The sequence below is a fragment of the Somniosus microcephalus genome, chromosome 21 (genome assembly GCF_052327205.1).
Source record: "Somniosus microcephalus isolate GS21.2 chromosome 21, FLI_Smic_1.0, whole genome shotgun sequence".
NCBI classification, from domain to species: domain Eukaryota; kingdom Metazoa; phylum Chordata; class Chondrichthyes; order Squaliformes; family Somniosidae; genus Somniosus; species Somniosus microcephalus.
Window position 1 is genome coordinate 79,817,562 of NC_141007.1, and position 23,219 is coordinate 79,840,780.

Here is a 23,219-nt window from a genome sequence, read left to right on the forward strand (position 1 = left end):
GTTTGATGGGACAGTGTAGGGGGAGCTTTACTCTGTGTCTAACCCGTGCTGTACCTGCCCTGGGAGTGTTTGATGGGACAGTGTAGAGGGAGCTTTACTCTGTATCTAACCCGTGCTGTACCTGCCCTGGGAGTGTTTGATGGGACAGTGTAGGGGGAGCTTTACTCTGTGTCTAACCCGTGCTGTACCTGCCCTGGGAGTGTTTGATGGGACAGTGCAGAGGGAGCTTTACTCTGTATCTAACCCGTGCTGTACCTGTCCTGGGAGTGTTTGATGGGACAGTGTAGAGGGAGCTTTACTCTGTATCTAACCCGTGCTGTACCTGTCCTGGGAGTGTTTGATGGGACAGTGTAGGGGGAGCTTTACTCTGTGTCTAACCCGTGCTGTACCTGCCCTGGGAGTGTTTGATGGGACAGTGTAGAGGGAGCTTTACTCTGTGTCTAACCCGTGCTGTACCTGCCCTGGGAGTGTTTGATGGGACAGTGTAGAGGGAGCTTTACTCTGTATCTAACCCGTGCTGTACCTGCCCTGGGAGTGTTTGATGGGACAGTGTAGAGGGAGCTTTACTCTGTATCTAACCCGTGCTGTACCTGCCCTGGGAGTGTTTGATGGGACAGTGTAGAGGGAGCTTTACTCTGTGTCTAACCCGTGCTGTACCTGCCCTGGGAGTGTTTGATGGGGACAGTGTAGAGGGAGCTTTACTCTGTATCTAACCCGTGCTGTACCTGCCCTGGGAGTGTTTGATGGGACAGTGTAGAGGGAGCTTTACTCTGTATCTAACCCGTGCTGTACCTGCCCTGGGAATGTGTGATGGGACAGTGTAGAGGGAGCTTTACTCTGTGTCTAACCCGTGCTGTACCTGCCCTGGGAGTGTTTGATGGGGACAGTGTAGAGGGAGCTTTACTCTGTATCTAACCCGTGCTGTACCTGCCCTGGGAGTGTTTGATGGGACAGTGTAGAGGGAGCTTTACTCTGTATCTAACCCGTGCTGTACCTGCCCTGGGAGTGTTTGATGGGACAGTGTAGAGGGAGCTTTACTCTGTGTCTAACCCGTGCTGTACCTGCCCTGGGAGTGTTTGATGGGACAGTGTAGAGGGAGCTTTACTCTGTGTCTAACCCGTGCTGTACCTGCCCTGGGAGTGTTTGATGGGACAGTGTAGAGGGAGCTTTACTCTGTGTCTAACCCGTGCTGTACCTGCCCCGGGAGTGTTTGATGGGACAGTGTAGAGGGAGCTTTACTCTGTGTCTAACCCGTGCTGTACCTGCCCTGGGAGTGTTTGATGGGACAGTGTAGGGGGAGCTTTACTCTGTATCTAACCCCGTGCTGTACCTGCCCTGGGAGTGTTTGATGGGACAGTGTAGAGCGAGCTTTACTCTGTATCTAACCCGTGCTGTACCTGCCCTGGGAGTGTTTGATGGGACAGTGTAGAGGGAGCTTACTCTGTGTCTAACCCCTGCTGTACCTGCCCTGGGAGTGTTTGATGGGACAGTGTAGAGGGAGCTTTACTCTGTATCTAACCCGTGCTGTACCTGCCCTGGGAGTGTTTGATGGGACAGTGTAGAGGGAGCTTTACTCTGTATCTAACCCCGTGCTGTACCTGCCCTGGGAGTGTTTGATGGGACAGTGTAGAGGGAGCTTTACTCTGTGTCTAACCCGTGCTGTACCTGCCCTGGGAGTGTTTGATGGGACAGTGTAGAGGGAGCTTTACTCTGTATCTAACCCGTGCTGTACCTGCCCTGGGAGTGTTTGATGGGACAGTGTAGAGGGAGCTTTACTCTGTGTCTAACCCGTGCTGTACCTGCCCTGGGAGTGTTTGATGGGGACAGTGTAGAGGGAGCTTTACTCTGTGTCTAACCCGTGCTGTACCTGCCCTGGGAGTGTTTGATGGGGACAGTGTAGAGGGAGCTTTACTCTGTGTCTAACCCGTGCTGTACCTGCCCCGGGAGTGTTTGATGGGACAGTGTAGAGGGAGCTTTACTCTGTGTCTAACCCGTGCTGTAGCTGCCCTGGGAGTGTTTGATGGGACAGTGTAGAGGGAGCTTTACTCTGTATCTAACCCGTGCTGTACCTGCCCTGGGAGTGTTTGATGGGACAGTGTAGGGGGAGCTTTACTCTGTGTCTAACCCGTGCTGTACCTGCCCTGGGAGTGTTTGATGGGACAGTGTAGAGGGAGCTTTACTCTGTATCTAACCCGTGCTGTACCTGCCCTGGGAGTGTTTGATGGGACAGTGTAGAGGGAGCTTTACTCTGTGTCTAACCCGTGCTGTACCTGCCCTGGGAGTGTTTGATGGGACAGTGTAGAGGGAGCTTTACTCTGTGTCTAACCCGTGCTGTACCTGCCCTGGGAGTGTTTGATGGGACAGTGTAGAGGGAGCTTTACTCTGTGTCTAACCCGTGCTGTACCTGCCCCGGGAGTGTTTGATGGGACAGTGTAGAGGGAGCTTTACTCTGTGTCTAACCCGTGCTGTACCTGCCCCGGGAGTGTTTGATGGGACAGTGTAGAGGGAGCTTTACTCTGTGTCTAACCCGTGCGGTACCTGTCCTGGGAGTGTTTGATGGGACAGTGTAGAGGGAGCTTTACTCTGTATCTAACCTGTGCTGTACCTGCCCTGGGAGTGTTTGATGGGACAGTGTAGAGGGAGCTTTACTCTGTATCTATCCCGTGCTGTACCTGCCCTGGGAGTGTTTGATGGGACAGTGTAGAGGGAGCTTTACTCTGTGTCTAACCCGTGCTGTACCTGTCCTGGGAGTGTTTGATGGGACAGTGTAGAGGGAGCTTTACTCTGTGTCTAACCCGTGCTGTACCTGCCCTGGGAGTGTTTGATGGGACAGTGTAGAGGGAGCTTTACTCTGTGTCTAACCCGTGCTGTACCTGCCCTGGGAGTGTTTGATGGGACAGTGTAGACGGAGCTTTACTCTGTATCTATCCCGTGCTGTACCTGCCCTGGGAGTGTTTGATGGGACAGTGTAGAGGGAGCTTTACTCTGTATCTATCCCGTGCTGTACCTGCCCTGGGAGTGTTTGATGGGACAGTGTAGAGGGAGCTTTACTCTGTATCTAACCCGTGCTGTACCTGCCCTGGGAGTGTTTGATGGGACAGTGTAGAGGGAGCTTTACTCTGTATCTAACCCGTGCTGTACCTGCCCTGGGAGTGTTTGATGGGGACAGTGTAGAGGGAGCTTTACTCTGTATCTAACCCGTGCTGTACCTGCCCTGGGAGTGTTTGATGGGGACAGTGTAGAAGGAGCTTTACTCTGTATCTACCCCGTGTTGTACCTGCTCTGGGAGTGTTTGATGGGACAGTGTAGAGGGAGCTTTACTCTGTATCTATCCCGTGCTGTACCTGCCCTGGGAGTGTTTGATGGGACAGTGTAGAGGGAGCTTTACTCTGTATCTAACCCGTGCTGTACCTGCCCTGGGAGTGTTTGATGGGACAGTGTAGAGGGAGCTTTACTCTGTATCTAACCCGTGCTGTACCTGCCCTGGGAGTGTTTGATGGGGACAGTGTAGAGGGAGCTTTAATCAGTATCTAACCCGTGTTGTACCTGCTCTGGGAGTGTTTGATGGGACAGTGTAGGGGGAGCTTTACTCTGTGTCTAACCCGTGCTGTACCTGCCCTGGGAGTGTTTGATGGGACAGTGTAGAGGGAGCTTTACTCTGTATCTAACCCGTGCTGTACCTGCCCTGGGAGTGTTTGATGGGACAGTGTAGGGGGAGCTTTACTCTGTGTCTAACCCGTGCTGTACCTGCCCTGGGAGTGTTTGATGGGACAGTGTAGGGGGAGCTTTACTCTGTGTCTAACCCGTGCTGTACCTGTCCTGGGAGTGTTTGATGGGACAGTGTAGAGGGAGCTTTACTCTGTGTCTAACCCGTGCTGTACCTGCCCTGGGAGTGTTTGATGGGACAGTGTAGAGGGAGCTTTACTCTGTGTCTAACCCGTGCTGTACCTGCCCTGGGAGTGTTTGATGGGACAGTGTAGAGGGAGCTTTACTCTGTGTCTAACCCGTGCTGTACCTGCCCTGGGAGTGTTTGATGGGACAGTGTAGAGGGAGCTTTACTCTGTGTCTAACCCGTGCTGTACCTGCCCCGGGAGTGTTTGATGGGACAGTGTAGAGGGAGCTTTACTCTGTGTCTAACCCGTGCTGTACCTGCCCCGGGAGTGTTTGATGGGACAGTGTAGAGGGAGCTTTACTCTGTGTCTAATCCGTGCTGTACCTGTCCTGGGAGTGTTTGATGGGACAGTGTAGAGGGAGCTTTACTCTGTGTCTAACCCGTGCTGTACCTGTCCTGGGAGTGTTTGATGGGACAGTGTAGGGGGAGCTTTACTCTGTGTCTAACCCGTGCTGTACCTGCCCTGGGAGTGTTTGATGGGACAGTGTTGAGGGAGCTTTACTCTGTGTCTAACCCGTGCTGTACCTGCCCTGGGAGTGTTTGATGGGACAGTGTAGAGGGAGCTTTACTCTGTATCTAACCCGTGCTGTACCTGCCCTGGGAGTGTTTGATGGGACAGTGTAGAGGGAGCTTTACTCTGTGTCTAACCCGTGCTGTACCTGCCCTGGGAGTGTTTGATGGGACAGTGTAGAGGGAGCTTTACTCTGTATCTAACCCGTGCTGTACCTGTCCTGGGAGTGTTTGATGGGACAGTGTAGAGGGAGCTTTACTCTGTATCTAACCTGTGCTGTACCTGCCCTGGGAGTGTTTGATGGGACAGTGTAGAGGGAGCTTTACTCTGTATCTATCCCGTGCTGTACCTGCCCTGGGAGTGTTTGATGGGACAGTGTAGAGGGAGCTTTACTCTGTGTCTAACCCGTGCTGTACCTGTCCTGGGAGTGTTTGATGGGACAGTGTAGAGGGAGCTTTACTCTGTGTCTAACCCGTGGTGTACCTGCCCTGGGAGTGTTTGATGGGACAGTGTAGAGGGAGCTTTACTCTGTGTCTAACCCGTGCTGTACCTGCCCTGGGAGTGTTTGATGGGACAGTGTAGACGGAGCTTTACTCTGTATCTATCCCGTGCTGTACCTGCCCTGGGAGTGTTTGATGGGACAGTGTAGAGGGAGCTTTACTCTGTATCTGTCCCGTGCTGTACCTGCCCTGGGAGTGTTTGATGGGACAGTGTAGAGGGAGCTTTACTCTGTATCTAACCCGTGCTGTACCTGCCCTGGGAGTGTTTGATGGGACAGTGTAGAGGGAGCTTTACTCTGTATCTAACCCGTGCTGTACCTGCCCTGGGAGTGTTTGATGGGGACAGTGTAGAGGGAGCTTTACTCTGTATCTAACCCGTGCTGTACCTGCCCTGGGAGTGTTTGATGGGGACAGTGTAGAAGGAGCTTTACTCTGTATCTACCCCGTGTTGTACCTGCTCTGGGAGTGTTTGATGGGACAGTGTAGAGGGAGCTTTACTCTGTATCTATCCCGTGCTGTACCTGCCCTGGGAGTGTTTGATGGGACAGTGTAGAGGGAGCTTTACTCTGTATCTAACCCGTGCTGTACCTGCCCTGGGAGTGTTTGATGGGACAGTGTCGAGGGAGCTTTACTCTGTATCTAACCCGTGCTGTACCTGCCCTGGGAGTGTTTGATGGGGACAGTGTAGAGGGAGCTTTAATCAGTATCTAACCCGTGTTGTACCTGCTCTGGGAGTGTTTGATGGGACAGTGTAGAGGGAGCTTTACTCTGTATCTAACCCGTGCTGTACCTGTCCTGGGAGTGTTTGATGGGACAGTGTAGAGGGAGCTTTACTCTGTATCTAACCCGTGCTGTACCTGCCCTGGGAGTGTTTGATGGGACAGTGTAGAGGGAGCTTTACTCTGTATCTAACCCGTGCTGTACCTGCCCTGGGAGTTTTTGATGGGGACAGTGTAGAGGGAGCTTTACTCTGTATCTAACCCGTGTTGTACCTGCTCTGGGAGTGTTTGATGGGACAGTGTAGAGGGAGCTTTACTCTGTATCTAACCCGTGCTGTACCTGTCCTGGGAGTGTTTGATGGGACAGTGTAGAGGGAGCTTTACTCTGTATCTAACCCGTGCTGTACCTGCCCTGGGAGTGTTTGATGGGACAGTGTAGAGGGAGCTTTACTCTGTATCTAACCCGTGCTGTACCTGCCCTGGGAGTTTTTGATGGGGACAGTGTAGAGGGAGCTTTACTCTGTATCTAACCCGTGTTGTACCTGCTCTGGGAGTGTTTGATGGGACAGTGTAGAGGGAGCTTTACTCTGTATCTAACCCGTGCTGTACCTGTCCTGGGAGTGCTTGATGGGACAGTGTAGAGGGAGCTTTACTCTGTATCTAACCCGTGCTGTACCTGCCCTGGGAGTGTTTGATGGGACTGTGTAGAGGGAGCTTTACTCTGTACCTAAACCATGCTGTACCTGCTCTGGGAGTGTTTGATGGGACAGTGTAGAGGGAGCTTTAATCAGTATTTTACCTGTGCTGTACCTGCCCTGGGAGTTTTTGATTGCACTGTCTAGAGGGACCTTTACTCTGTGTCTAACCTGTGCTGTACCTGCCCTGGGAATGTTTGATGGGACCGTGTAGAGGGAGCTTTACTCTGTATTAACCCGTGCTGTATCTGCTCCGGGAGTGTTTGATGGGACAGTGTAGAGGGAGCTTTACTCTGTATCTAACCCGTGCTGTACCTGCCCTGGGTGTTTTTGATGGGACAGTGCAGAGGGACCTTTACTCTGTATCTAAACCGTGCTGTACCTGCCCTGCGAGTGTTTGATGGGACTGTGTAGAGGGAGCTTTACTGTGTATCTAAACCGTGCTGTACCTGCCCTGGGAGTGTTTGACGGGACAGTGCAGTGCAAGCTTTACTCTGTATCTAACCCGTGCTGTACCTGCCCTGGGAGTGTTTGACGGGACAGTGTAGAGGGAGCTTTACTCTGTATCTAGGCCAGTGAGCCTAACATCAGTGGTAGGGAAATTATTGGAAAAATTCTGAGGGTCAGAATTAGTCTCCACTTGGAGAGGCAAGGATTAATCAGGGATAGTCAGCATGGCTTTGTCAAGGGAAGATCATGTCTGACTAATTTGATTGAATTTTTCAAGGGGGTGACTAGGTGTGTGGATGAGGGTAGTGCAGTGGATGTGGTATACATGGATTTCAGTAAGGCTTTCGATAGGTGTGTGGATGAGGGTAGCGCAGTGGATGTGGTATACATGGATTTCAGTAAGGCTTTCGATAAAGTCCCGAATAGGAGACTGGTCAAGAAGGTAAGAGCCCATGGGATCCAGTGTGCCTTGGCACATCGGATCCAAAACTGGCTTAGTGGCAGAAGGCAGAGGGTGATGGTCGAAGGTTGTTTTTGTGACTGGAAGCCCGTGTCCAGTGGGGTACCACAGGGATCGGTGCTGGGTCCCTTGCTGTTTGTGGTCTACATTAATGATTTGGATGTGAATGTAAATGGTATGATCAGTAAGTTCGCAGATGACACAAAAATTGGTGGGGTGGTAAATAGCGAGGAGGGTAGCCTCAGTCTGCAGGACGATATAGATGGGTTGATCAGATGGGCGGAACAGTGGCAAATGGAATTTAACCCTGGAAAGTGTGAGGTGATGCATTTTGGAGGGACTAACAAGGCAAGGGAATCCACAATGAATGGTAAGACCCTAGGAAAGACAGAGGATCAGAGGGACCTTGGTGTGCATGTACATAGATCCCTGAAGGCAGCAGAACAGGTGGATAAGGTGGTTAAAAAGGCATATGGGATACTTGCCTTCATTAGCCGAGGCATAGAATATAAGAGCAGGGAGGTTATGATGGAGCTGTACAAAACGCTAGTTAGGCCACAGCTGGAATACTGTGTACAGTTCTGGTCGCCAAACTATAGGAAGGATGTGATTGCTTTGGAGAGGGTGCAGAGGAGATTCACCAGGATGTTACCTGGGCTGGAGCGCTTCAGCTATGAAGAGTGACTGGACAGGCTGGGGTTGTTTTCCTTGGAGCAGAGAAGGCTGAGGGGGGACCTGATTGAGGTGTACAAAATTATGAGGGGCGTAGATAGAGTAGATAGAAAGGAACTTTTCCCCTTAGAGGGGTCAATAACCAGGGGGCATAGTTTCAAGGTAAGGGGCAGGAGGTTTAGAGGGGATTTGAGGAAGAACTTTTTCACCCAGAGGGTGGTTGGAATCTGGAACTCACTGCCTGAAAGGGTGGTAGAGGCAGGAACCCTCACAACATTCAAGAACCATTTAGATGAGCACTTGAAACGCCATAGCATACAAGGCTATGGACCAAGTGCTGGAAAATGGGATTAGAATAGACAGGGCTTGATGGCCGGCGCGGACACGATGGGCCGAAGGGCCTCTTTCTGTGCTGTATAACTCTATGGCCTAGAATTTGGGTATAGCCCCGCTTGGGGCGTTAGAATTGGCGCTGCGCAAATTTTATAGCCAGACGCAACTTATCGCCACCTCGCGCGATATTGGGTTGCAGCGCCCCGAAAGGTGGTTGAGGCGCAAAATCAGGCGTTACACGGGACTCCTAAGGCGCTAACCTTGCGGCGCTACTCAATATCGGGGCGGGCGGCGCAGCGCAGGTGCTGTCAATTACCACTGACCACGAGACTTTCAGGCGCCGGCCAGCTCTTAAAGGGGTGGGTCAGTAAGGATCAGCAGCCACACTCTGTGCCTTGTAGGCCTCAAAATCGGAGCTGGCCATTCTGTGGCGTTACAAACTTTGAGAAGATGGAGAGGGTGAGGCAGAGAGCGGAGTGCTTTACCAATGGGGCACTGGATGAATTGGTAGGCGCAGTGGAGCGCCGGCGAGATGTGCTGTACCCCGACAATGGCAGGAGGCCTAATCAGAAGGAATACCGAAGAGCTTGGAGGGAAGTTTCTCAAAAGGTCAACTCCAGCAGCATGGTGACCAGGAGCCCTGTGCAGTGCAGGAAGAAATTCAACAACCTCACTCGGGTCGTGCGGGCGAGTGGTGTTTCGGCAAACTTCTTCATCCCTCCATCTGCACCTGACTTTATGGCCAGAGGGTGCGCGATGCCCCATTGGCCATCTGTCAGCAAGCACCCATGGCCCTTTCTGGGAACACACATGCACATTAAACTCAGGGCATCATGTAAGGGCTCTTCCACCATGGGGGGCATGAGATGACAACTCAGGGCATCATGTTTCATCACTTCCCGTCCTTTCTCCTGCAGGCCAAGCTAGCGAGGAGCCGCAAGGAGCAGCTTCGCAGCGGAGGAGGACGTCCTCAACTCCAGACTCTCACAGATCTCGAAGAGAGAGTCCACCAGATTGTTGGAGGCCGTATGATTGGTCCTGTCACCACTGGAGCTGCCGACCCCATTGTGCACAGTGATGGTAAGGTCCTCACCTTTTTGAGCTGTCTCCTTCCACTTGTTCCCCCCACCAGCATGCTTTTTCACTCTGGACCCATGTCATAGCATTGCAGCAATCTTGCATTCCTTGCTGCCACTCTGTCCTTTCGCTAAAGCCACTCTTCAACCTCCTTGCTTTCAGATGCTGCATCACCAGCTCGGGAGCCGGGCCCTCAAGCTGCCAGTGCCACTGCCTCCGGAGGCGACGAGCAGGAGGAACCCGGAACATCCGTGCCAGCCTCAGGGGAGCCAGCCTATCTGGAGACTGGGGATAGTAATTCCCTGGAGGGGAGGGAGGGGGGGGTCTCTGATGAGGAACCAGTTGCAGAAACCAGCAGGCTGCAGCAACGCGAGGGGGGTAGGGAAGCTCGGGGGCCGTCTCCCCGGAGGGCGAGGCAGGCCACGATGACTGCTGCACAGAGTGCAGAGGAGGTGCGTAGCCTTTCGGAAATGAGCGCCCAGGCTCGGCTCAGGCACACTGAGCTGATGGCTGCAGTGGGGAGGATGCCTGACTCCATCGACACACTGGCAAAGAGTGTGCAGGACTTTGGGGCAGCAATGGAAAGGACTGTCCAGGGCTTCTGGCCAGCCCTGGAAAGGTCTGTCCAGGGCTTGACCGAAGCAGTGGAAAGGACTGTCCCGGCCTTGTCCGAAGCAATGGAAAGGACTGTCCAGGGCTTCTCCGATGCACTGGCACCTGCCACGCAAGTGCTCAGTGCTGCCACGCAGTCACTTGCTGGCCTCCTGCACACGCAGATTGAGGCCACGCGAACACTGACTGCTGCCACCCTAGCTGGATCAGGCAGGATTACCCGGGGCCCTTGCAGCACCACAGCAGGCCATCAATCTGTGGACCAGCCGATTGTGGCGCATGCTGCGGTGCTGCCCCGTCAGAGTGCCAGTGTGTCGGCCGACCACGGAGCAGGTGTCCGCTCTCAGGATGTAAGCATTCCTGATGCCACCACTGGCAAGTCTCCACTGCAGCTGCCACCACCTGCAGGACAGACTACTTCCAACCATTCACAGTTGGAGCAGTCATCATTCGGGCCCTCCAAGCCCAGAGGTCATCCAGGCCGTCCCTCAGGGGCTTCTGCGCTTTCGGACACTCAGCAGGCATCCCCCAGCCTTGACGCAGCCACTGGGGTCCAATTACAGAGGAGCTGCAGGGAGGGAAGGGGCCGATCTCCATCAAGGGGTAAAGAGTAGAGGGAGCTGTTGAGACGTCTCATTTGTAGAATTCAAGGCCATCTACACCTGCTGTGAATGTTAGTAATGTTTTGGGTAGTGTCGTGGGTTTGCCAGACAGTTATGTGTTAGTTCGTTAGTTATGCTTTCTGTTGCCATTGCTTTGTCATGCTGGAAGGAAGCACTTTTTCGAAAATAAAGAAAATGTTTTATTTACACTGGAACTTTAGGCTATTTACAAGCATGGTGGCCTTCATAGGCTTTGGGCGAACCGGAGGGCACTGTTCCAATTACACCCATCATTCCGTCAGAGGGGCCTAGAACCGAGTCCTTATGAGCCTCTGATGGACGGCCCTTCCAGTTTCTGGACCCCTCCCGTCTTCCTCCTCCTCCTCCTCCTCCTCCTCTTCCTCCTCCTCCTCCTCCTCCTCCTCCTCCTCCTCCTCCTCTTCCTCCTCCTCCTCCTCCTCCTCCTCCTCATCCGCCTGCTCTGCTGGACCTTCAAGGTCGGCTGGCATTGGCTGGGTGCGTCGGATGGCCAGGTTGTGGAGCATGCAGCAGACCACGACGATGCACGACACTTGCTCCGGCGAGTACTGTAGGGCACCCCCCGAATGGTCGAGACAACGGAACCGCTGCTAGAGCACACCGATTGTGTGCTCCCCAATGTTCCAGGTTGCCTGATGGCTGGTGTTGTAATGCTCTTCTGCCGGGGTGCTGGGCAAACGGAGCGGGGTCATGAGCCATGGGCAGAGAGGATAGCCCTTGTCGCCAAGAAGCCAGCCTCGTGGGTGAGCCGAGGCCTCGAAAAGGTCAGCCACTGAGGTCTGCCGCAGGATGAACACGTCGTGGCTGCTGCCAGGGAATTGGGCGTTGACCGTGATGATCATCTGGCGGTGGTCACAGACCAGCTGCACATTGAGGGAGTGGAACCCCTTGCGGTTGCGGAAATCTTCGGGATTCTGTAATGGCGCCCGCAAAGCCACGTGTGTGCAATCAATGGCGCCTTGCACCATGGGGAAGTCCGCTATAGCCGCGAAGCCCTGTGCGTGCTCCCCCTGCTTCTCCAGGGTCAAAGGAAAGGTGATTAATTCCCGCCTCCTATATAGGGCAGCTGTAACTTGCCGGATGCAGCAATGCACCGCAAATTGAGAAATATTTGCAATATCCCCAGTTGCTGCCTGAAACGAGCCGCTGGCGAAAAAGTTTAGGGCAACAGTGACTTTGACGGCCACCGACAGAGAGGCCCTGCACCGTAACCGCGGCTGCAGATCTTCAGCAAGCAGGTGGCACAGCTCAGTCACCACATCCTTTCCGAATTGGAGCCTTTGCATACACTGCTCCTCCGACATGGCAATGTATGACACCTGCTGCCTGAAAACCCTGGCAGCGTATGGTCGCATTTGGCGACGTCCATTGCCCCTCCTCCTTCTGGCCATTCCCGGCCCTCTCTCCCTCCGCCTCTGTGCCCTTGCCATATGTTCAGCCAGCAGGACGTTCCCCTCCAAAGCAGCTCCCATTACAATGTGAGAGAAGTAAGACGCAGTAATATCTCACCAGCAAACTGTTGTGGACAGGGCTGAAGGTCCAAAGGAACCACTGGCTCAATGAAAAGTACGCTGTCCCACTGAAGGTCAGCAACTCTCTCCAACAACCAGCAAGATGCCCACCCAAAATGGCTGCTGCTTTTATACTAGTGCAGTCCCCTTTAAATAGCGCCCCCCTAGCCCGAGAAGGACTTGGGAACGTTCCAGCAAGCTGTCACTATTAGCGCCAGGCGGAATGGAGGCGGGTGCCACTCAATTTCCGGTCCGGGGCGCCAAAAAGGCGTTGCACACTGAATGACGTCATGATCTGCCTGCGCCCGCGAGCGGCCGCTAAGATTTAGCGCCGGCGCTAAAACCCACTCAATATAGCAAGAGGCGCTGGGTTCACTGCACACGGGCGAAAATTGGCTAACGCCCCACTTCTCGGCCTCTTTAGGCGCTAATCGCTGGTGCAACCAACTAAATTTCTAGGCCTATGACTCTATGGGGGAGAAATTCGGTTGTTAGCGCCACCGATTAACGCCTAAAGAGGCCGAGAAGTGGGGCGCTAGCCAATTTCCGGGCGGGTGCAGGGCGCCTAGTGCCACGCCCCATATTGAGCATGCATTTAGCGCTGGCGCTAAATCTTAGCGCCCGCTCATGGGCGCAGGCTGATTATGACGTCATTTGAGTGTGCAATGCCTTTTGGGCGCCCCGGACCGGAAATTCAGTGGCGCCCCCCTCCGTAGCGCCTGGCGCTAATAGTGACAGCTTACCTGGAACCTTACCAATTCGCTCTCGGGCTGGAGGAGCGTTATTTAAAGGGGACTGGTGTGGTTTAAAAGCGGCAGCCATTTTTGGAGCACAACTTCCTCGAGAGCTACAAAGAGTTGCTGAGCTGCACACTGAGAGCCATTTGACCACTGAGCCAGCGCAGGCAGACGATCTTCAGCCTTCTGACCATCACCTTGCTGTTGGTGAGCCTTGACAATGGGGAACCTTCCTGTGGGCACTTATTGTGGGGGCTGCATTGGAGGGGAACGTCCTGCTGCTGAATCATCTGGAAAGGGCACTGAGACACTGGGAGAGGGGGGCGGGCATGGCCAGACGGAGGAGGGCCAACAGACGTCGCCACAGCAGACCTTACGCTGGCAGGGTTTTCCGACAGCAGTTTTCCTACATGAACATGCCGGAGGAGCAGTGTGTCAGAAGGCTGCGATTTAGAAAGGAGGTGGTGACTGAGCTGTGCCAGCTGCTTCAGCCAGATCTGCAGCCTCAGATAAGGTGCAGGACATCTCTGTCAGTGGCTGAGAAGATGGCTGCTGGCCTGAACTTCTACGCGAGCGGCTCTTCTCAGGCTGCACGTCAGAGGCTGATCAGAAGTCGTTTCTAGGCCACTCTCATGGAATGCTTGCTGCCATTCCAAGAACAGGAATGGAACCGGTCTGATACCCCCAAGCATGTGAAGGGCAAGATACATGTAAATAGCAGGCATGGCCATTGTAAATGAAGAAAGTGTTTCATTACACAAAATGTGGTACCTTCAAACATGAGAAAGCTATGGCAGCAGAAAGCAAAACTAATACACTGACACATAACTGCCTCTCACACCCGGGAGACTGTCCAAAACATAAATCACATTCCGACCATCTTCCTTGGCCTTGATTCCACTGCGCCAACCAAAGCATCCAATGCCCCATCAGTGAGGCGTTCCGCCCTCTGCCTCACCCTTTCCATGTCTTGCTAGGCTGGTGCGCCACAGGTAGGCTCCCACCGCTTTGAAGGCCTACAAGGCAGTGAGTGTGTCTGGTGATGCCAATTGACCTGCCCCTTTAAGAGCTGGCCGGTGCCAGTGTGTCTCAGGGAAAGTGATTATTGACAGCACCTTCGCTGCGCCCCGCCGCCGCGAAATTGAGTTGCGCCGCCGGGTTAGCGCCTTAAGAGTAGCATGCAGCGCCTGATTTAGCGCCGCAATCATCTTTAGGGGTGCTGCAACACAATATCGCGCTAGGTGGCGCTAAATTGCGCCTGGCGCTGAACTTTGCGCATCGCCAGGACTAGCGCCCCAAACGCGGCTATACCGAATTTCTAGGTTATGACCTGCCCTGGGAGTTTTTGATGGGACAGTGTAGAGGGAGCTTTACTCTGTGTCTAACCCGTGCTGTACCTGCCCTGGGAATGTTTGATGGGACAGTGTAGAGGGACCTTTACTCTGTGTCTAACCCGTGCTGTACCTGCCCTGGGAATGTTTGATGGGACAGTGTAGAGGGAGCTTTACTCTGTATCTAACCCGTGCTGTACCTGCCCTGGGAATGTTTGATGGGACAGTGTAGAGGGAGCTTTACTCTGTATCTAACCCATGCTGTACCTGCCCTGGGAATGTTTGATGGGACAGTGTAGAGGGAGCTTTACTCTGTATCTAACCCGTGCTGTACCTGCCCCGGGAGTGTTTGATGGGACAGTGTAGAGGGAGCTTTACTCTGTATCTAACCCGTGCTGTACCTGCCCTGGGAGTGTTTGATGGGACAGTGTAGAGGGAGCTTTACTCTGTATCTAACCCGTGCTGTACCTGGCCTGGGTGTGTTTGATGGGACAGTGTAGGGGGAGATTTACTCCATATCTAACCTGTTGGAGAGGGGTATAACTAGGGGGGGTGTGTAGGGTCTGGGTCCCACTGAAGGGTGGCCATAATATTGCAATCCTCCATAGATATGGGGGTGGTGCCAGAGGACTGGAGAATTGCAAATGTTACACTATTGTTCAAAAAAGGGTGTAAAGATAAACTTAGCAACTACAGGCCAGTCAGTTTGACCTCGGTAGTTGGGAAGCTTTTAGAAACAGTAATCAGGGACAAAATTAACAGTCACTTGGACACGTGTGGATTAATTAAGGAAAGCCAGCACAGATTTGTTAAAGGCAAATCGTGTTTAACCAACTTGATTGAATTCTTTGATGGGGTAACAGAGAGGGTTGATGAGGGTTATGCAGTTGATGTGTATATGGACTTCCAAATGGTGTTTGACAAAGTGCCACATAATAGGCTTGCCAGCAAAGTTGAAGCCCATGGAATAAAAGGGACAGTGGCAGCATGGATACGGAATTGGTTAAGTGACAGGAAACAGGGAGTAGTGGTGAACGGTTGTTTTTCGGACTGGAGGAAGGTATACAGTGGTGTTCCCCAGGGGTCGGTTCTAGGACCACTGCTTTTCTTGATATATATTAATGACTTGGATGTGGGTGTACAGGGCACAATTTCAAAATTTGCAGATGACACAAAACTTGGAAGTATAGTGAACAGTGAGGAGGAGAGTGATAGACTTCAGGAAGACAGAGGCAGGCTGGTGGAATGGGCGGACACGTGGCAGATGAAATTTAACGCAGAAAAGTATGAAGTGATACATTTTGGTAGAAAGAATGAGGAGTGGAAATATAAACTAAATAGTACAATCCTAAAGGGGGTGCATGAACAGAGTGACCTGGGGTTTTTGTGCACAAATCGTTGAAGGTGGCAGGGCAGGTTGAGAAAGCGGTTAAAAAGGCTTACGGGATCCTGGGCTTCATAAATAGAGGTATAGAGTACAAAAGCGTGGAAATTATGATGAACCTGTATAAAACACTGGTTCGGCCTCAACTGGAGTATTGTGTCCAGTTCTGGGCACCGCACTTTAGGAAGAATGTGAAGGCCTTAGAGAAGGTGCAGAAAAGATTTACGAGAATGATTCCAGGAATGAGGGACTTCAGTTACGTGGATAGACTGGAGAAGCTGGGGTTGTTCTCCTTAGAGCAGAGAAGATTGAGAGGAGATTTGATAGAGGTGTTCAAAATCATGAGGGGTCTGGACAGAATAGAGAGAGAGAAACTGTTCCCATTGGCAGAAGGGTCGAGAACCAGAGGACACAGATTTAAGGTGATTGGCAAAAGAATCAAAGGCGGCGTAAGAAAAAACATTTTTACGCAGCAAGTGGTTAGGATCTGGAATGCACTGCCTGAAAGGGTGGTGGAGGCAGACTCAATCACGGCTTTCAAAGGGGAGTTGGATAAGTATCTGAAGGAAAGAAATTTGCAGGGCTACGGGGAAAGGACGGGGGAGTGGGAGTGGCTGAAGTGTTCTTGCAGAGAGCCAGCATGGGCTCGACAGGCCGAATGGCCTTCTTCCGTGCTGTAACCATTCTATGATTCTATGAAGGGTTGACGTGACTTCAGCTGTCCAGTGAGTACACTGACTGATGTAATGGTGTTCTGATGGAGTTGTCTGACTGTAGCTAACTGCCGTACTGTCCTCCTGCAGACCTTACTCGGCACCCAGAACCTGGGCAGAGTTTACTACGAGCCCATCAAGGACCGACACGGCAACGTGCTTCTGGTGACGGTGAGGGAGCTGGAGAGCCAGTACTCCTTCATCAATGGCAAGTGGATCCAAATCTGCAAGTTTCAGAGCCAAAGGAAGTCATTGTCCACTCCAGAGGAACCAACAGCACTTGATGTGTTACTGATAACTATCCAGGTTTGTACCAATATTGTGCTGAGGGTCTGCTTGGCGGAGTTTGATTAAACATTGTCCTTTAAGCTGGGGGAACCTAGCTTAGCGTTCAGCATGCACTGATAACCTAAGGGTCTGCTCTTGTGAAAAGTTGTAAGAATCCTGTGTGAATGTGTTTGGGCTCATTTCAGCTCAGTTCTTCATTGCTGTGGATCAGCACTAACTACCCACAACCAAACTATAATAGCAGTGAACGGGCGATCTGACTCCGGCAGGCAAAACTAGAACTGGTAGAAGAAATGGAAATGTTAATCTGATGCTGTAGGGCCCATGAAGGGAGTGAAACACGTTGTTCTGGAAGTGTAGAGGGAGCTTACTCTGTATCTAACCTGTGCTGTACCTGCCCTGGGATTGTTTGATGGGACAGTGTAGAGGGAGCTTACTCTGTATCTAACCCCGTGCTGTACCTGCCCTGGGAGTGTTTGATGGGACAGTGTAGAGGGAGCTTTACTCTGTATCTAACCCATGCTGTACCTGCCCTGGGAGTGTTTGATGGGACAGTGCAGAGGGAGCTTTACTCTGTATCTAACCCGTGCTGTACCTGCCCTGGGAGTGTTTGATGGGACAGTGTAGAGGGAGTTTTACTCTGTATCTAACCCGTGCTGTACCTGCCCAGGGAGTGTTTGATGGGACAGTGTGGAGGGAGCTTTACTCTGTATCTAACCTGTGCTGTACCTGTCCTGGGAGTGTTTGATGGGACAGTGTAGAGGGAGCTTACTCCGTATCTAACCCGTGCTGTACCTGCCCTGGGAGTGTTTGATGGGACAGTGTAGAGGGAGCTTTACTCTGTATCTAACCCGTGCTGTACCTGCCCTGGGAGTGTTTGTTGGGACGGTGTAGAGGGAGCTTTACTCTGTATCTAACCCGTGCTGTACCTGCCCTGGGATTGTTTGATGGGACAGTGTAGAGGGAGCTTACTCTGTATCTAACCCCGTGCTGTACCTGCCCTGGGAGTGTTTGATGGGACAGTGTAGAGGGAGCTTACTCTGTATCTAACCCCGTGCTGTACCTGCCCTGGGAGTGTTTGATGGGACAGTGTAGAGGGAGCTTTACTCTATATCTAACCCATGCTGTACCTGCCCTGGGAGTGTTTGATAGGACAGTGCAGAGGGAGCTTTACTCTGTATCTAACCCGTGCTGTACCTGCCCTGGGAGTGTTTGATGGGACAGTGCAGAGGGAGCTTTACTCTGTATCTAACCCGTGCTGTACCTGCCCTGGGAGTGTTTGATGGGACAGTGTGGAGGGAGCTTTACTCTGTATCTAACCCGTGCTGTACCTGTCCTGGGAGTGTTTGATGGGACAGTGTAGAGGGAGCTTACTCTGTATCTAACCCGTGCTGTACCTGCCCTGGGAGTGTTTGATGGGACAGTGTAGAGGGAGCTTTACTCTGTATCTAACCCGTGCTGTACCTGCCCTGGGAGTGTCTGATGGGACAGTGTAGAGGGAGCTTTACTCTGTATCTAACCCGTGCTGTACCTGCCCTGGGAGTGTTTGATGGGGACAGTGTAGAGGGAGCTTTACTCTGTATCTAACCCGTGCTGTACCTGCCCTGGGAGTGTTTGATGGGGCAGTGTAGAGGGAGCTTTACTCTGTATCTAACCCGTGCTGTACCTGCCCTGGGAGTGTTTGATGGGGCAGTGTAGAGGGAGATTTACTCTGTATCTAACCCGTGCTGTACCTGCCCTGGGAGTGTTTGATGGGACAGTGTAGAAGGAGCTTTACTCTGTATCTAACCCATGTTGTACCTGCCCTGGGAGTGTTTGATGGGACAGTGTAGAGGGAGCTTTACTCTGTATCTAACCCGTGCTGTACCTGCCCTGGGAGTGTTTGATGGGAGAGTGTAGAGGGAGCTTTATTCTGTATCTAACCCGTGCTGTACCTGCCTTGGGAGTGTTTGATGGGACAGTGTAGAGGGAGCTTTACTCTGTATCTAACCCGTGCTGTACCTGCCCCGGGAGTGTTTGATGGGACAGTGTAGAGGGAGCTTTACTCTGTATCTAACCCGTGCTGTACCTGCCCTGGGAGTGTTTGATGGGACAGTGTAGAGGGAGCTTTACTCTGTATCTAACCCGTGTTGTACCTGCCCTGGGAGTGTTTGATGGGACAGTGTAGAGTGAACTTACTCTGTATCTAACCCGTGCTGTACCTGCCCTGGGAGTGTTTGATGGGACAGTGTAGAGGGAGCTTTACTCTGTATCTAACCCCGTGCTGTACCTGCCCTGGGAGTGTTTGATGGGGACAGTGTAGAGGGAGCTTTACTCTGTGTGATGAAATATGCCATTCATCAGGCACTGTATTCCCTGTGTTTAGTTTAGTTTCAGTTTCATTTCCTTACCTGTATTGTATTGTGTGTAGGGCTCCGCCCATACCTGGCCCCTACTTAAGCAAGCCCCAGCGTGTCTCACAGCAGTACAGCAGATCTCTGGATGAGAGACACTTCTCCAATGTGTATTACTTTCTGAGTTAATAAAATTGATGTGCCTCAATGAATCCGAGACTCGACATTAACGGAGCAAAGCAAGGCTTTTATTAACTCAGAAAGTAATACACATTGGAGAAGTGTCTCTCATCCATTTTCAACGCAATGGACCAACTCTTGAAACCTGAACGTTTGAATTTGGACCCGCATGCTTCGGACGCATCGGCACGATTTGGACACTGTTTAAGTGTATGGAATTCTTCCTGGACAATTCCGCGGCCATCACAGGCGCTACGGACGCTGAGAGTATGAAACTCGGAATCCTGCGGAATTGGGTAAGCTACCGGGTTTACCCCCTCATCCAAGACGCCGACACGTACCCGGCCGCCTGCGACATCCTAAAGGCGCATTACCAGCAGCCTACGAACGAGGTGTACGCTAGGCATCTGCTCGCTACTCGCACACAGCGACCTGGGGAATCGCTGGATGAGTTCCTAGTCACCCTGAAAACGCTTGGCAAAGACTGCAAGTGCCAAGATGTAAAAGCCGCAGTGTACACTGACGAGCTTGTTCGTGATGCCTTTATCGCAGGCCTCAGCTCCACTTACATCCGGCAGAGACTACTGGAAAAAACGGGATTGGACCTGAAACAGGCTGTGGACACAGCGCGATCCCTGGATGTGGCCCAGAGAAACTCGGACGCCTACTCTTCGGCCCACGCCGCCCACGCCGCCACGTGTGCACCAAGGGCACCGCCATCTTGGAAGGCATCTTCCCCGCCCGGCAGCCCGACACCGTCGGGGCCCCGCTCTCCCCCCAGAAGCCCTACGACAGCCGCGACGCGTCGGGGCCCCAACTGCTACTTCTGCGGGCAGCCGAAGCACATCAGAAACCTGTGCCCGGCGAAAGGCACCACCTGCTTTAAGTGCGGTAAGAAGGGGCACTTCGGGAAGGTGTGCAGAGGGAACCCCGCTGGAAAACCCGCCACCGCCGCGTGTGCGCCGTGGGAGCGGCCATCTTGGACGCCATCTTGCCCGACCTCGTGGGGTCCGCCATCTTGTGAGCAGACAGCGTGGACGCCATCTTGTCTCGATCAGGGCCCTGCAGTGGCATCGGTCACAGTGGACCAGACCAGACCGCACCCGCTATCCAAATCAATGGTGGACATCGAGGTAAACGGGTGCGGGGTTAAATGTTTAATTGACAGTGGAAGCACGGAGAGCTTTATCCACCCTGAACTAGCACAACAACTCTCTCTAACGGTGGTCCCTGCTCGGGGCACCATCTCTATGGCTGATAAAACCCAGACATCGACCATTATGGGTTACTGCGCGGTACAATTGTCCGTTAACGGAACTGTATACGATAATTTTAAATTACTAATCATGAAGAATCTATGTGCGAGCGTGATCTTGGGCCTGGATTTCCAGTGCCACCACCAAAGCATCACGCTCAATTACGGTGGGTCCCAGCCGCCCCTCACAGTGTGCGGTCTGGCTACCCTGAAGGTAAAGCCGCCTTCGCTATTCGCGAACCTTACTCCCAACTGCCGGCCAATAGCGACCAAAAGCAGGAGGTACAGCTGGGAGGACAGGCGGTTTATCGCGACCGAGGTAGACAGGCTCCTGAAGGAGCGCATTATCAAACGCAGCAACAGCCCGTGGCGCGCCCAAGTGGTGGTGGTGAGGGGTAGCGAGAAGAAGCGGATGCTGATAGATTATAGCCAGACGGTTAATCTATACACCCAGCTAGATGCCTACCCGCTACCCCGCATATCCGAGATGGTGAACCAAATCGCCCAATACCGGGTGTTCTCCACCATCGACCTCAAGTCAGCGTACCACCAGCTCCCTATCAGACCAGAGGACCGCCCGTACACCGCCTTCGAGGCGAACGGACGCCTCTACCAATTCCTCAGAGTCCCCTTTGGGGTGACGAATGGGGTCTCGGTCTTCCAGAGGGAGATGGACCGCATGGTCGATGACCACCACTTGCAGGCAACCTTCCCCTACCTCGACAACGTCACCATCTGCGGTCACAACCAGCAGGATCACGACTCGAACCTCGAGAGGTTCCTGAAAACCGCACAAAAACTCAACCTCACTTACAACGAGGACAAGTGCGTTTTCAACACCACGCGCCTCTGCATACTAGGCAGCGTAATGGAGAATGGGGAAATCGGACCAGACCCCGACCGATTGCGCCCCCTACGGGAGCTCCCCCTGCCCAACACTCCCAAAGCCCTGAAAAGGTGCCTGGGGTTATTTTCTTATTATGCCCAATGGGTCCCCAACTACTCCAACAAAGCCCGCCCCCTCTTGAAAGCATCCTCTTTTCCGCTCTCTGCTGAGGCCCACGCCGCCTTCAAAAGCATTAAGCGGGATATTGAGCGGGCCACGCTACAGGCAGTGGACGAGAACACTCCCTTTCAAGTGGAAAGTGATGCGTCTGACTTTGCCTTGGCGGCCACCCTCAACCAGGCGGGGCGGCCCGTAGCTTTCTTCTCGAGGACCCTCCAAGGGCCCGAGATCAGACACTCCTCCGTGGAAAAGGAGGCCCAAGCCATCGTGGAGGCAGTGCGCCACTGGCGGCACTACCTAGCCAACAAACGCTTCACCCTACTTACGACCAGCGGTCGGTAGCGTTTATGTTCAATAATAAACAGAGGGGGAAGATTAAAAATGATAAGATTCTTAGGTGGCGGATCGAGCTCTCCACCTTCGAGTATGACATCATTTACCGGTCAGGGGCCCTTAACGAATCCCCCGATGCCCTCTCACGAGGGATGTGTGCCAGCGCCACCGGGGATCGGCTACAGACCCTCCACAACGACCTCTGCCACCCAGGGGTCACACGGCTGTTCCACTTCATAAAGTCCCGCAACTTACCCTACTCGATTGAGGAAGTTCGGTCTCTGACCAGGAACTGCCGCACTTGCGCTGAGTGCAAGCCTCGGTTCTACCGCCCAGATAGAGCCCACTTAATCAAAGCTACACGGCCCTTTGAGCGGCTCAGCTTAGATTTCAAGGGCCCCCTCCCGTCAGTCGACCGCAATGTTTACTTCCTGAACATTGTGGACGAATACTCCCATTTCCCATTCGCCTTCCCCTGCCCAGACATGACCAGCGCCACGGTCATTAAATGCCTCAACAGCCTGTTCTGCCTGTTCGGTATGCCGAGCTACATCCATACGGATAGGGGGGCGTCCTTCATGAGTGAAGAGCTACGCCAGTACATGCTGTCCAGGGGGATCGCCACGAGCCGTACCACCAGCTACAACCCCCAGGGTAACGGCCAGGTGGAGCGAGAGAACAGGACAGTATGGAAAGCAGTCACTCTAGCTCTAAGGACCAAGGGCCTCCCTATCTCCCGCTGGCAGGAAGTCCTCCCAGATGTGCTCCATTCGATACGGTCGCTATTGTGTACTGCCACTAATGCCACGCCTCATGAACGAATGTTTGTCTTTCCCCGGAAATCCACCTCAGGCGTATCCATGCCGTCATGGCTTTCCACCCCAGGTCCGGTATTTGTACGAAGGCATGTGAGGGGCCACAAGACGGACCCCCTCGTGGAGTCAGTGCACCTACTCCACGCCAACCCCCAATACGCGTATGTCCGGCACGCCGACGGAAGGGAGGACACCGCGTCCATAAAAGACGTCGCCCCAGCCGGTAACGACAACAACCATGACAACAACAGCAACAACGATCACAGCAATTCTTACCCACCCACTATCCTTTCACCACCCCCGGAAGAACATCGACCAACGGTGCCCCCACCAACTACCCCTTCAACAACCCTGGCGGCGCCCCCGGCAGAGACCCAGGAGGCCACTGGGGACACCCAGCAGACACCCACGGCACCACAACAGCTACGTCGGTCACAGAGGCCTATCAAACCCCCGAACAGACTAAATCTGTAGAAGGGGTGAATGTGATGAAATATGCCATTCATCAGGCACTGTATTCCCTGTGTTTAGTTTAGTTTCAGTTTCATTTCCTTACCTGTATTGTATAGTGTGTAGGGCTCCGCCCATACCTGGCCCCTACTTAAGCAAGCCCCAGCGTGTCTCACAGCAGTACAGCAGATCTCTGGATGAGAGACACTTCTCCAATGTGTATTACTTTCTGAGTTAATAAAAGCCTTGCTTTGCTCCGTTAACGTCGAGTCTCGGATTCATTGAGGCACATCACTCTGTATCTAACCCGTGCTGTACCTG

General features: G+C 53.0%; 1 protein-coding gene across 1 annotated transcript in view; it reads left to right on the forward strand.

Annotated features, from left to right (window-relative positions):
• ankfn1a (ankyrin repeat and fibronectin type III domain containing 1a) overlaps positions 1 to 23,219 on the forward strand; it is a 194,364-nt gene that overhangs the window by 44,947 nt on the left and 126,198 nt on the right. The window contains exon 11 of the mRNA XM_085964026.1: positions 16,329 to 16,544. Within this exon, the coding sequence (XP_085820152.1) occupies positions 16,329 to 16,544 (216 nt within the window). The remainder of the gene's footprint in view (positions 1 to 16,328; positions 16,545 to 23,219) is intronic.